This window comes from Centropristis striata, chromosome 23 (assembly GCF_030273125.1).
Source record: "Centropristis striata isolate RG_2023a ecotype Rhode Island chromosome 23, C.striata_1.0, whole genome shotgun sequence".
NCBI lineage: Eukaryota > Metazoa > Chordata > Actinopteri > Perciformes > Serranidae > Centropristis > Centropristis striata.
Genome location: NC_081539.1, coordinates 4097055 through 4112514, shown reverse-complemented (window position 1 = coordinate 4112514; position 15460 = coordinate 4097055). Strand labels below are relative to the sequence as shown.

General features: G+C 37.2%; 1 protein-coding gene across 4 annotated transcripts in view; it reads left to right on the top strand.

Annotated features, from left to right (window-relative positions):
* The window catches only part of arhgef4 (Rho guanine nucleotide exchange factor (GEF) 4), a 98759-nt gene that overhangs the window by 53695 nt on the left and 29604 nt on the right, over nt 1-15460 (top strand). For all 4 annotated transcript variants that reach the window (XM_059326916.1, XM_059326915.1, XM_059326918.1 and 1 more), the window contains one exon: nt 14797-14942. In XM_059326916.1, coding sequence (XP_059182899.1) covers nt 14797-14942 — 146 coding nt within the window. The remainder of the gene's footprint in view (nt 1-14796; nt 14943-15460) is intronic.

Genomic DNA, 15460 nt, shown 5'->3' with positions numbered 1-15460 from the left:
CTAAGACATCCATGTACTCTTATTTTGAAAGCTTCGTGTGTTTGCTTTTAATTTTGAAGGCTGGTCTTCTTATCGTAACGTCTTATGGTGTGTTCATTTTACACTGAAAGTCGGAACTTGGAGCTAGGGGCAATGTTGAAAATTCCGACATTTTTGTAGACCTTGAACGCACCATTAGCCGTACCACACAAACGTCGGACTCTCTATGTGCTGCAATGTAAATTAGTCTAACTAATGGAACATTAATCCTCTGTTTTACTGGCGATGTGTCAAAGTTATGAGACCAAACCACTAAACGTCCTTTTTTATATCTATATAACGTTATATATAACTTTATTGACACGTTGCCGTGGATACGCATTGTTCTGCTTCTCTCCTGGTGACGGTCGCCTTGTTAGTGACCTGTCAATCAAAGGTAGCCCCGCCCCAAATCATACGATTCTTTATCTTCTATTTTCTTCTAAATGGGGCCATTATTAGAACTAATAACATCAGATTGTCAGATTGAAGTTTTTTCATTTTGCATTAAATTGAATGGACCCAAATGCTTTTGCAGGCAAACTTAGTGCCCTCTGCTGGAATTTTCGGTAGAATGCAGCTTAAGGCACTTCCTCGTTTGCCTCCCTGCTCAGACCAGGAGGTTACCGCCTGACTAAAACACAGTTAAATAAATTTATTAACACAATTTGAGAAAAAAAGGGCCTTTTGTGTAAGAAAAGTCGAGGGAGTTTGCCTCCCTGCTCAGACCCAGAGGTTGCCGCCTGGTTTCCTCATACACAATTTAGGTGAAGTTATTCCATTTTTTATTTGTATACTGTAGTTCAATACCACAAATCACAAATTTGACTCGGAAGTACAGACTGCAATAGATCTTTAGTGTACAGATAAAACAACATAACAAAATTACAGTATAGAAAATTCAAGTGACAGAAATGAAGAAAGTGGATCTGGGATGATGTCAAGCAACCTCCAGGTGCTGCCAATGGAAACAGTTACAGGCTACAGAAATATCACGTTCCTTCCTCCTCCGTTGAAGCGGCCATAGCTCTGGAGGCAGATTAGACGTGACAGCTGACCCGTTGTTGAGGAGATCACAGCGACCATAAATGCTACAGGGGCGCTCCTGCTTTTGTAACCTGTGATATTCTGGGTCGCCTGCCACACATCTTTGGGGCTTTTAGTGTTGAGGTCTCCCTGAAGTTTCTCCTAATCTCTCTGCTTTGCCTCCTTAAATCCAAGCCCTGTTTTACAGTGTTGTATGCTTCTTACATCTACACATTTGCTGATGATTTGATTGATGTGTTGTCCCTGGTAGACCGCTCCAAACATGTGGCTTTAAATCATCTGTTCACACTGATTCTTATGATGGTTTAAACCAGGGGTGTCAAACTCGTGGCCCGTGGGCCAGTTGTGGCCCTCGTGACGATATTTTGTGGCCCCCACCTTGATATGAAAGTTTAATGTGAGTTTTATAACAATGGCACTTTACCGTGTTTTGTGTGGAATGTCCCTTTAATTACTTTTTGGGGTAATTTTGCCCTTTTTTTTATAATTGTGTGTCTTTTTTTTAATAATTGTGTGTCTTTTTTGGTAATTATTTGTATTTTTTTGGTCATTTTGTGTGTTTTTAATCATTTTGTGTCTTTTTTGGTAGTTCTATGTATTTTTCAGTCATTTTGCGTCTTTTTTTGTAATTTTGTCTTTCTGTCATGTTACCAGTTTTCTAGAGCTTTACCATAACTACATGTTGGTCAGTCCTGTTCGTGTTGTGAAGTTAATTTGCTGGACATTATCTGTGCCAGCGTGATCAGTTGTTAATATATTTGGAGATGATAAAAGGACTAGCTTCTATCTTAGACAATGGAGGTTATGGTGTTAGTATGGGCAGTGTTTTATGTGCTTTATGCACATTTATATCTGTGCAGGCTACATCTGCCCACCTGAAGGTCCCCTTTTTCTATATGTAAACATGTATGTCCCAAGCATAGAGTTTATGCTGCATTGTTAATTTGTGTTCTTCAGTATTTCCCCTGCTTTACAGAGACAACACAGGCCTTTTGGCTTGCTATGCTGTATGCCTGACTTCCTGTGTTTTGATTGACATTCTGTGATGAGGGCAGTAAAGCCTATCTGGACTTGTTCCTGCTACTTTACATTTAGTGTTTTTAGGGAGTGGTCCGATTGGTAAAGCAACATAATCAGGGGAGCATTACGTTAGTTAATGTGTTATTGATTGTGGAGGGCCTAAATGCCAAGGCTGGTGTTTTGTCCCTGTCTGTCCCTGGTGCTAACTGATATATTTTTGCAACAGACCAGATGTTGTGAGATCCACCGCTGGGCCTCTTCCCAAGCAGGCTGACCAGGCTGTAGCGCTGCGAGCCCATTGGGGATTTTATTTTAGATGCTTGAGGTCAGACTGTTTGGGAAGGATTGTGGTAAAGGATCCAACCTCTTGAGAATTAAATTAGCATAATTACTTCTAGAGATTGCATTGGCGGTTTCTTTTCAATTCTAAAAAGAGAGTTTTGCATTTGATGGTTCATTGAAATTCTGTGTTGATCTCAACAACAAGCTAGCTGAGGGGGAACTCCAGGAGGGAGTTAGCCCAGACAGGAAGACAAAGTATGGTTTCTCTTGCCTCAAAAAGTGCACAGAGCAGGAGAGGATCACTTTTGGACGTGGCCCAATAAAAGCACTTGGGGACTCCACTTTCTTTTTCAAAGGCAGGGCTCAAGCCCTCCAAAACAACCATAAAATCATACAATTCTTCATCTTCTATTTTCTTCTAAATGGTTATTATTTACACTATTAACATCAAATTGTCTTGAAGAAGATTTTTTACTAGTGATTGAGACCATAGTGTTGTCCTAAAAAAAAATGTTCTGAGGTAATAAATCAAGTGAGAAGTTTGCTCATTTTGCATTGAAATGAATGGACAGAAATGTTTTTGCAGCCAAACTTAGCGCCCCCTGCTGGAATTTTCGGTAGAATGCAGCTTAAGGCACTTCCTGGTTTGCCTCCCTGCTCAGACCAGGAGGTTGCCGCCTGACTAAAACACAGTTAAATACATTTATTAACACAATTTGAGAAAAATAGGCATTTTGTGTGAGAAAAGTCGAGGGAGTTTGCCTCCCTGCTCAGACCCGGAGGTTGCCGCCTGGTTTACTCATACCCAATTAAAAGTTATTCCATTTTTTATTTGCATACTGTAGTTCGATACCACAAATCACAAAATTGACTCGGAAAAAAATGAAAGAAACCTTTTGAAAGAGCAACTAAGGAGGGATCTCTCTCTCTCTCTGGAAGTACAGACTAATAGATCTTTAGTGTACAGATAAAACAACATAACAAAATATACAGTATAGAAAACTCAAGTGACAGAAATGAAGAAAGTGGATCCTTTCTTGCACCCTAAAAAGTGCTGCTTTCCTTTTAATCTCAATGACATGTTGTGGTTTTGGGGTTCCACCTCCTGTCTTCATGTTTATGTGTTAGTAATTTCGTTTTTATCTTTTTGCTTTCTCCAATATTTGTTAGCATGAAAGTAGCAATTTGCAATTGTTTGTTAAGAAAAAAGTGGCACTTAATAAGCTTTTTTTTCTTCTTAAGAATGCTTTATGAATCTGGTCCCTGGTCTGTTTAAAAAACTGTGATTGATTGGTGATATTAATTAGGTCTTATTAATATTATTTCTTGATTTTTTTTGTCATCATATTAATGTTTGCATTACTCATAATGATGTTTTTGATTCAATCTATGGGCTTTAAACATACCAAGTGCTTAAATATATATGAGGGTTAAGTTGTTTAGTTGTTAAATTGTAATTCCACAAACAACAGCAGTAGCAGAAGAAGATAGAGGGATGTTGAGGTTTTTACAGACCTGCAGAGTGAGGAAATGTCTCTGAGTCACATTCCATTTCGTGGCAACGGTGTTTTCATGTCCATGCACTGAATACATTCTTGCTTTCATATAGTGCCCATGTAAGGCATGGAGCCAGAGGAAGAACTCAGCCCTGGCTGGCCCTTCGTTGCACGCACACTCCTCTCCCCTTTCACTCTGTCATTTCTCTTCACTTCACTTATGCAAGCCAGGAAATCCTCATCAGAGAGGATCATTTGAAGTCCACACTGCTCAGTGAAGCCATGCTCAGGGCTCCAATCTGCCACCCAAATGGTTGCATATGGGTGCATTTTTTGTGGGTGGGCGAGTTAAAAAATCCATATGGTCACATAAAGGCTGGGAGATATATCGATATAAAGAATATATGGATATATTTTTAAATGACCTCTGAAGGCACTTTTACACAATAGATCATGCCACCAGCCACCATTAGTAATTAACATTCACCAGTCCAAGTTGGGAGAATTGCACCAGGCATGGATTTTCTGAAGATTGGCAGCCCAGTAGTAAAATAATAAATTAAGCAGTGCAAGACCTTCATCTAATTTTCCTCTTTGGAGTGTTGTTTGACGCACTCTTGGGCTTTTACCAGCCCAGATACATTTTGAGATCCTTTTATCTAACATTTGTATAAAAGATTTAGACAAAAAAATTGGAAGACACTGGACAAGAAACAAAAATCTTGGAAGAATATTCATTTTAATAGAATTAACTCTACCTATCAAAGAGAGAGGGAGAGCGTTCCAGCGCACCAAATCAGTCTTAATTTCCATAAACAACTTTGTGTCATTAACATTCACACACCAATGCACGCACATCGCAAGCAATCTGAGGTTCAGTATCCTGCCCAAGGAGCCATGGTCGGAGATCAAACCACCTACCTTCAGATCAGTGGGAAACCACTCTACCTTCTGAGTCACATAAGGTTGTTTTCTCGTGAAAACGATTCAATTATCTTGTTATCTCAGGATAACAAATGGCTGTTCATTAACATAATGAACTTGTGATATTGAGATGACGGTGGAAATTGATGGACGGAGACTGTTTAGGGCTTTCGTACTAGCAAGATATAAACTTTGTCTACACTGGTTTGTTTCTCTTTGAAATACTTGCAAATTCCAAGGGTTATTGGAGGATATTACATACAGCCAGAATGTGTACTGTGGAATGTGTAAAAAAATACATACGGAACCGGGGGAGGGGGGTAATATTTTGAGAAAAAAGTTTACGCGGCTTAAAGCGGCAAATCTACGGGAATTTTTTTGCAGATTTACGAGATTTAAAGCGGTGAATCTGCGAGAAAAAAGTAACAGATTTATGAGATTAAAAGTAGCAGATTCTCATAAATCTGCTACTTTCTCGTAGATTTGCCACTTTAAATCTCTTAAATCTGCAACTTTTTTTCTTGTAGATTTGCCACTTTAATCTAGTAAATTTGCCATTTTTTTCTCGTAAATCTGCGACTTTTTTCTCGCACATTTGCCACTTTAAATCTCTTAAATCTGCGACTTTTTTTCTTGTAGATTTGGCACTTTAATCTTGTAAATTTGCTACTTTTTTCTCTCGAAATATTACTATTATTTTTATTCATACTTACTTCATTTTTACATTGGAGGTCCAGGTCAATAAAGTTAATATTATTATATTATTATCATACTGATTGGTCAGATGTCATGGTGTCACTGTCTGTGACGTAGCCTGATCTTTGCTGATTTGCTGGAAGAAATCCATTTTGATACCCACTGAAGTTACCAAATACGGTTCTTTGCCCCATAAAGGGTTAATCTTTAATGCAAACATAGATGCTGGCTCCTCGTCTCTTCTCATTCTGTCAGGGCAGAATATGGTCCAAACCCTTCAAGTGCAACAGTTGAAGGGGTGCAGTTTGCCGGGAAGGAGCCAGGTCTGTTAGGATGTGGGCACAACAGTCTTCAATCTCCCATTGCTGGGCCAGCCAGAGTCCTATTACACTCTCTGACACTGGACAATAGCCAGGATAAAAGCTGGGGAGTGGAATTGCTTTAGGTCCAAGTTGGGCCAAACTAGTTTTTATCCCGGCTCTCTTCCTTCTCTTCCAAGGGCAGTCACACTGCCTTAGTAGTTGGAAGATGTTTTAGGCCATGCATGATCCAATAACAAAGGTGAAAAAGACAACAAATGAAAACAAAAATGTAGCATGTGATTGACATTGAATGACTGAATGACATTGCAATGTAACTGATGGACACAATCTTAGTTGAAAATGACTGAATTCATTTGTGTGCCGGAATGAAAATTCAATACAATCGAGAGTGTGAGCCCCAACAAATCCCAAAATACAAAAAATAAAAGGTGTTTGTCAGATAATTTGAAGCGAGAAATAGGCACGCAGTTACAGAACCTTGATTTATAATTGATTAGTGCTGCATAGTTTTAGAGTTTGCAGCTGGAAATAAGTCAGAACTAGAGAGAGATCAGACTCAACTGCCAGAGCAAATACTAACAGTTACATCTACTCCAAGTGAAATGACTCCTTAATATTAATATGACTGCTTTACATTAGAATACGTTTTGTATATTGGAAAACCTGCTGAAAACATTAAAAATAATTGGGTTCTAAAGTGAGTTAAGCACTTTTTCAAACACAAAGAAAAACAAACAAATAACCATATTAATATTTAGTGGTGGTTGAAGGAATTTGGAGTTCTTTTCATAGAAGAGGTTGGCATATCACTCATTCATTTGCAACATTAATGGGAACAGCGTGTTTAGTCCAAAATGTATTTATTCTAAAAACAAAGTAAAAGCAAAGACAATACACAATAACTAACCTAAAAGACTATTTACATTTATGCCAAAGTATATTGTATGTGAATCTGAGTTAATCAAAGAAGTTGAATGGCTGCACCTACTATCAATCTGCTATTGCAGAAGGATTGTTGGTATTTCTTTAACCCATTGAGGCCTGAAAAACCGCTGGGCAATTTTAAAATAAGCCTCTAATTTTCTGGAAATTCTGGAAAAATTCTGGAAAAAAAAGTGTGAACTCTTCTACTAAATAATAGATTTTTCAGCCTCTGTAGCAGATAGAAATGAAATTCAAAAAGTATTTGAGAGCTTATACAAATACTACAAAACGACGTAAACGCTTTCCAGGCTTCAATGGGTTAACCCAATCATAAACATCTTCTGCGTTTGGATGCAGCGATGGTGCCCCTTCAAAATGGATATTGAAGATAGTGGGAGGGAAAGAAAATTTTGCATTAGAGATGAAATCAATGGCAGACTTACACCAACAGTCTACATCCAGCGAGTCACTGCACTAATCTAAAACCAGGATTTTGGGCCTGCAGGGTAGAGGCCAGATCTAAGGTCATCCTAAGGCCCTGTTTCCCACCAGTCTGCCCCCCAACTGGGATTCTCATAGCTGACAGGTTGGGGGGTCTCTCCCACTTCCTGAGGACAACTTGTCCCACTGTTACTATTTATAAAAGCAGAAATAACACAGCTCCTCGGGGACTGCTTTCTCTCCGCCAGCACACATCTGTGTCCTTGGTGATCCATTAAGAGCTTTGCTGGGTGTGTTTGTTTGTGCTGTGTGTCTTCAGACTCTTGTTCCAGAAAAAGGTTTAAGTGATCGTATTTAATTACCTTGCACGGAAATAATCCAATATCACAAGATCACACGAGTATTGCAGGACCACGAGAATGGACACAATCAACACAAGCTTCAATTAACGTGTTTATGTCCAAACAGCCAGATGTTAGACCAGTCAGCTGCTGGCAGATACAACTGTTGTAGATGTTTATTGACAGATGATCCATCCAATGCCCTGCGGAGGTTTTTTTTTTTTAACAGTTTGCGATGACTCATGCTTCTCAGAGGGTTCTGTGTAACAAATCCTCTGAAAGCATCAGATTATTAATAAACTGACCTTCACAATTGCTGTATTGATATGCACTGTTTTCTGTATTGTATTGTGCATGGGCACCAAATTATTGAGGTATTTTTACTAGGGCCGGGACTTTAACGCGTTAATTGAGATTAATTAATTACACAAAAATGAACGCATTAAAAAAATTGACGCATTTTAATCGCACATATTTTTGCACCGCGGAACGTTTCTCCCTGGATGAGTTTCAGGAGGACGGATTATACTGGAGCACCAACTAGCGTTGATGAGTTGAGACAACAACAAACCACAGTGAACATGAAGGAAGAAGCTGATGAGACCTTTGGTTGGCCCCGTGGATGATGGGACATTTAGTTACTAAAAACCAACGGATGGAAGCGTCCATAAGACGAAACCATTCTTATATTACACCACCACATAGCCCCCAACTGACTTTTCACAAGAACATCATTATTAGTTGGTTGGATCAATTTATCCTTTAGGCATATTGCAGCATCTAGACCAGGGGTCTCAAACTCAAATTACCTGGGGGCCGCTGGAGGCAGTATCAAAATGACAAAAAAAAAGACACAAAATGACAGAAAAAAGACACAAAATGACAAAAAAAAGACAGAAAATTACTTTTAAAAAAGACACAAAATGACAAAAAAGTGACACAAAACGTTGACTCGTCTTTTTTCCAAAATATTTCCACTGGGCTGGTTTTTATAATCGAAAGGGGAGCAAATATCTGCATCCTTATCTTTACTTTTAGGTGTGTTGGTCGTATAGCCATAAAACCCAGAGGTATTATAAGAAAGCCTCTTCACCCTTTTTTTTCCAAGAGCAACTTTGAGGGGAAGAGTTCACCTATAATGTGTGTGTGTGTGTGTGTGTGTGTGTGTGTGTGTGTGTGTGTGTGTGTGTGTGGAGTGTATGTCTAGCCTGTGCCAAAGTGGCAGCTGAGATGCTCGCCGGTGGACAATTTTGTCACCTTGAAGGAGCATTTGGCGCGGTGCCCCGATTCCAATCTGTCACTTCCTGTAACGGAGAGTAGGGCAGTGTGAGTGTCACACTGTGCTCAGGGCAAGCTGACAGTTTATCCAGATTATCTAAATCACTTTATTTAAAGGTCAAACTAACAATGAGCATGTCTGAAATGTATATAATAATCTCTCATTGCACAAAAAGCAGTATGCACACAGCGAGAGTACTTTACATCTTTAGGGCCCGAAACGGTCCCTTTCATTCATAAAAATGTCATAAAAATGTGATACATTAATGTTTTTTGTCACTTTCACTGCATCAAACCTTTTAGCAGCTTCGGACCTAACATATATATATATTTTTTTTTTTTCAATTTTTATGTTTTAATGCCATTTTTTGTCATAAGAACCCCTGATTTTCTCAAGGGCAAAAACACAAAATATGCAATATTATCCAAAATAAGGTGCAAAGTGGAATATTTTGGGGTGAGGTTATTACAGTCTTGACTAGGTCATCAATTGATAACTCCTTTTTAACAATCCCAACACACCAAGAACATGTTTATGATGTTCAGCTTTTTCATTGCCATGCATTTTGCAAGCTGAGAGAACCATTGAAACTGTGTGTGATTTATCTCTGCATCAGTCCTAAAACCTATTGTCCAGGTATTTTGAAGGGAGAGGCTTAGATTTATTAGGTATTCATGGGAAAAGCATTATATTATGTCAGGATCACAGTGTATCAAAAATATGTGTTTATAATGGGAGTCAATGGGACCAAAACGGGCCTTAAGGGCCAAAGTGTGAGTGTTATGTGTAGCTCCTGTTCTATACACCTTGCAAAAGAGGAATTTTGAATTTTTTAAAATTATAATAAAAAACAAACCCTGGCCAAGTTTCGTACAATTAGCCTTTAAACTGACCGATATATTGGGAATCAAAAACATAAAATTAGCTGAATGTACACGTTTGGTCCCTAAGGTGCCTCGAGGGTTAGTAACTACATTTTTGGTCGAAATTGAGTTATACCTAAAAATGAACTCCTTGATGTCTGTTTTATCTTGTGACAAAGTTTTAGAGTTCAATTTTGCTTTAATTCAGAGAAATAATGATATGCAAATGGCAGTAACTACAAAAAAATTAATTGTTATATTTAAAAAAAAAGGATTATCTAGATAAGTAAAAAAGTGAGATAAATTGATATAAAGACTAAAATATGTCATGTCTTTGTATTATTAAGTTCAAAATACACATTTTTTGTTAAACACTTATAAATACACTTATAACAAAATTAATTTGAAAATGTTTATTCACTGAAAACAAAATATAAAAGCTGAAAGAAGAAGACAACATTATAGTTACTGCACTTTTGGATCACTATTAGATCCTTTTACAGCAAAACCAGAGTGCAGTAACTACATTTTGGGGGTCAAAGGTCAAATAAATCATCATGATTTTTTGGCATAAAATTTTTAAAAAAAAAATAAGTGTTCACTTACCTACCTATAACAACAACAAAAAATTTGTCTGGCCAGTTTAAAAACGTCAAACTTTAAAGCAGTTTTTCTCAGTTTTACTCTTTGCTTAGTTACTGTAGTTAGACTCTGTAGGGCAGAATGAAGCTGCTGCTGTTCACTAGGTGACAGTGATTGCTTTTGTTCTGACAACAGAGGAAAAAGCCTTTTCTTGTCAGTTACAGCCCACAGTATTTTTATCAGTTGTCTATTCATCAGATTGTTAAGTTGTACCATCTTTATAGAAGAGCAATGGCAGCATATGCAAAGCAACAGACAATCTCAGTTTCTTCAAATGTACGAAACTGTAGAAAATGTCATTCTCATTTTCTGAGACACTGAGTTTGGGGTTTTCATTATCTCTAAGCCAGAATCATCAAAATTACAAGAAAAACAGGCTTGAAATATTTCACTCTGTGTGTAATGAATCTATATAATATACGAGTTCCACTTTCTGAAATGATTGACAAAAAATATTGAACTTAATGTTCCGTTAGTTAGACTATCTACATTGCAGCACATAGAGAGATTTGCGGTTAATGGTGCGTTCAAGGTCTACATGAATGTCAGAATTTTACGTTGTTCCGGGCTCCAAGTTCAGACTTTCAGTGTAAATTGATAAAACTCCCAATAAGGCGTTACGGTAAGAACGTGGTAGACCCGCCTTAAAAATAAAAGCAAACACATGTAGCTTTCAAAATAAGAGCACATGGATGTGTTAGCAGAATCCAACACAGAATTTACAAGAAGACTAATATGACGCCTTAAATAAAACATAGAAGAACCATTATTCTCCTTTACAACAATTAATTTAAAATATCCAATGATTAAGATGGAATAGTGGCATTAGAATGTGGGAGAGGCACCAAATTTAGGCTTTTAGGGCAAAAATGTTCTCCCCCGGACCCTCCCACTAAGTTATGTTCTCCCCATCATAGTCTCAGAAAATTCTTTGGGAAACACTGATTATAAAGGCCTGACAGACTGGACAGACAAGAAATTGTTCAGGGTGATGAAAGGAGGAGAGATGTTTTTGGGTCCTTCATTGAGTCAGCTTCAAGTCAGTAAATTTGTTTGACTGCACTGGGAATTTCATGTACAAACTTCTTTTTATTCATGTAAATATGTTGGTTGTTGTTTACACTACAGTTCATTTAAGAATGTTCAACTAAAACATTTTGGTTCAGGCATGGAGTGGAAAAAACTGTTGTTGTGATTGTTTCAAGAATCATTAGATTACTGAGAATGGATTGAAGTGCAATGATTTTACCTGAAGCGGAGGACATCTTGCACATTTTGCTTTTATTTTTGTAATGCAAATGTTGATTACTATATTTCAGTTGAAGGGGTTGTAGAACCTGATAATGTAATAACTTCCCAATAATGTAATACACTTTTTACTAATAATGTAATAAAGTATAACATTAATGGGAGGTTATTACATTATCAGGTTAGCCTTCATTTCTCAAGTCCTGATAATGTAATAATCCCCCAATATTGTAATAATTTAACAGCAGACCACCCATTACTTGGGTTCAAGTGGTGATACTGTGTATCAACTCTAGCTCAAGAGCTCTAGCGCCACCAACAGGTCAAAGTTGAATGTTTATTCACTTTTGACCCGTTCATCCGTTTTTCACCAACGAGGTATCACTGGAACCCTTTGGGCCAATCCAAGCTCAATGCATCCTCAGTGGGGTTTTTCGGCCATATTGGATTTTCCGCCATCTTTGATTTGATCAAAAACCTTCCATTAATGTTATACTTTATTACATTATTGATAAAAAGTGTATTACATTATTGGGAAATGCACTTTATTACATTATCGGGAAGTTATTACATTATCAGGTTTTATTACATTTTCAATGGACTCAAGTGCAGATTTCTATTACATTATCGGGGTTATTACATTATTGGGAATTTATTACATTATCAGCTTCTACAGGGGTTCTGCCATTATGCCACTGATACCAGTGGAGCAGTGTGTTGTTGTGTCCCTCCGTGCCTGTAAGCCAGACTGCAGGATCTCTCTGCTCATGAATAGAGGCCAGTCAATAGCTGGAGTCCATCCATCTCTGCATCGTCATGCCCCACCAGGGCGTCCTACAGCGCCCCCATGAGGCCACAACCTGCCACTGCCACGGCTCTGCTGATGGCTGTGATGGCGATGTTATAACACAGTGTTCCAACATGCTGCTGGATGTGTTCACCTGCAGGAAAAATAAATAAATAAATAAATAAACCACACCTCTCACATTTAATACCCTGACTCCCAGCTGCATGTTACCGTGTGCTGTTTAAAGGCTTCATGTTCCGTCTCTCTCTGTCGCCACGGTGATTTGTCACCACAGATACGTCCTCCATGGCAACAGCTGTTGGCGAGGCAGCTGAGTGTGACGCCTATGATGAGGTGTGACAGCGACGGGGTATTTTTAGCTCATCAGCCAGGTAGACACAAACAGTGAACAGTTCAAACAAATCAGATTGTTTCTGTGATCGGAGAAAACACAAAGCCTCCTTTGTGAGAATATATTAGTACGGAACGAGGCTGCTGAGCAGAAGAGTCCGAAGAGTATTTCATATTTCAATGTTACATTACATGGAAAATGTCTATGTGTAAGCTCGAAGCCTCTATTTAATATTTTCTATTTAATCTATATCTATCTATATATCTTTTTATATATTCTATATTTAGTACTATATTTTAGTACTTTGTTTATTTGTTCTAATGCACCAATAATGTCCTACAAAACTGCAGTAGTGCACATTTTTGGTCAATAATTGAGTTATAACTAAAATTAACTCCTTGATGTCTGTTTTATCTTGTGACAAAGTTTTAGATTTAAATTTTGCTTTATTTCAGAGAAATAATGATATAAAAATTGCAGTAACTACAAAATCTAACTCAAAACCAAAGCAGACCGCAGTAATTGCATTGTCTTATACAATGTAGCCTTGAATTTCTTCATTGTGTCGAATAGTGAAGACAAGAATTACAGAAATTATTATTATATTGTAATTATTATTAAGTCTATTTGATGGGTAAATTATTATCTAGATAGCGGTTAAGTAAAAAAGTGAGATAAAATTATATTAAGACTAAAATATATCATTTCTTTATAATATTAAGTCTAAAATACACACCTCTTTAAATAGAGTTGTTAAACACTTTTAAATACACTTCTAACAAAATCTATTTTAAAATGTTTATTCACTGAAATTCAAAATGTAAAAAGTGAAAGAAGACAACAACATTATAGTTACTGCACTCTGTTTAACATTACTATAAGAACCTTTTACAGCAAAACCAGAGTGCAATAATCCAATCCACTTTATTTATTTATATAGCACAATTTTTGCGAACACAAGGTTTCCAAAGTGCTGCACAAACAATAAATAGATAACACAACACAAAGAGATGTAGTAAACAATAGAACAGTAAAATGCAATAAGATAAAATAAATTAAAAATAGTATAAAAATAAATAAAATAAAATGTAAAATGTACTGCCCACACAAAATAAAATATGCACGTATACAAATAAAAGCAAAAATCATAAAATCAACACTCTACGTGGTGTTAAAAGCCAACAAGAAGAGGTGAGGAACTATGTTTTTGGGGTCAAAGGTCAAATAAATCATGATTTTTGAGGATAAAAATCACATCATCAATACATGTAGAAATAAGTCTCATATCAATTATCTACCTATAACCTATTTGGCTGGACAGTTAAAAAACGTTAAAAAAAACTTTAAAGCAGTTTTAGTTAGTCTTTGTTGGGCAGAATGGCCCTGAACCAAGGTTATTATAGTTAACGAAATAACGAAAACTAGAATTGAAAAAACATTTTCGTTAACTGAAATGAAAATAAAAACTAGAGCTTTTAAAAAAACGATAACTAACTGAAACTGTATTGTGTGGTTACAAAACTAACTAAAACTAACTAAAATTATAGTGAAATTGTCCTTAGTTTTCGTTTTTGTCAACTTTTTTCATTCATAATTCAGTGTTTCTATTTGAACATGCAACACATGGTGAATATGTTTACTGAGACTGGGATGTAAACTCAAAACAAAATTCAAAACACCCAGAACTGTAAGAGTTAATAACCTTATTGGGGCTGATATGGATAAACCAAAGGAAATAAAGGCAAACTTTATTATGACCTCTTTGAATCTGGCACCCAACACAGAGGCCAACACTAAAACTAATAAAAACTAAACTAAAACTAAGCATTTTCAAAGAATAAAAACTAAACTAAAACTAGAAAGCTCACTCTAAAAACTAACTGAAACGAACTGAATTTGGAGACAAAAATTCACAACAAAATTAAAACTAAAACTAATGAAAAATCCAAAACTATTATAACCTTGCCCTGAACCTCTATCATTGTATTAATTTATTTGCTGTGGTGAAGAATATCAGTGGCTAAAGGAACCCCAGTTCAGGCTGGATTAAATAACTCCACGCATTTGTAACTTTGTTAATCACACTATCTAACGTCATTGTTCTTCCTCTCAGCGGTGGTGGTTCCTGATGGGGCGTCGGAGAAGCTTGGAGACGAGATGGGCAGTGAAGAGGATCTGCTCTACGAAGAGTTTCGCAGTTCTGGACATCGTTTTGGACACCCGGGAGGAGGCGGGGGAGAGCAGCTCGCCATCAATGAGGTAGGAATATGGAGATGTAGACCAAAACACCAAATACTGGTTTTCCAGGTCATGATAAGGAGCATCATGATTGGCCCAGAAGAATTGGGTTAAGGCTGAGAATTAACCCTCTATGGTACACATTATGATGCCACACTGCAAAAAAGCCAACTTGTATTTTTTGGCCTAAAACAGTGATTTAAGTTGGTAAAACTTGGAAATATAAATTATTGACATTTAGGGCAATAATGTAAGTTAGCACAACAAAGGAAGCCAGTTGTCTGCTCAAAAACAAGTTGGTGAGTTGTTGTTACTTATATCTTTAAGTTGGGGTTCACAACAAGGGACAATAGTTCTGATAACTCTTATTTCTTTGTTGTGAAATTAGGTCATTAGCGAAAGCTAGCGGCTAACTGATGCTAGTGGCTAACTGATGCTAGCGGCGAACTGATGCTAGCGGCTAACTGATGCTAGCGGCGCTGCTTGTTACAGCTACAAGAGTAGCCATTAGCGTATCAATGCTAACTCAAAATTGTGGT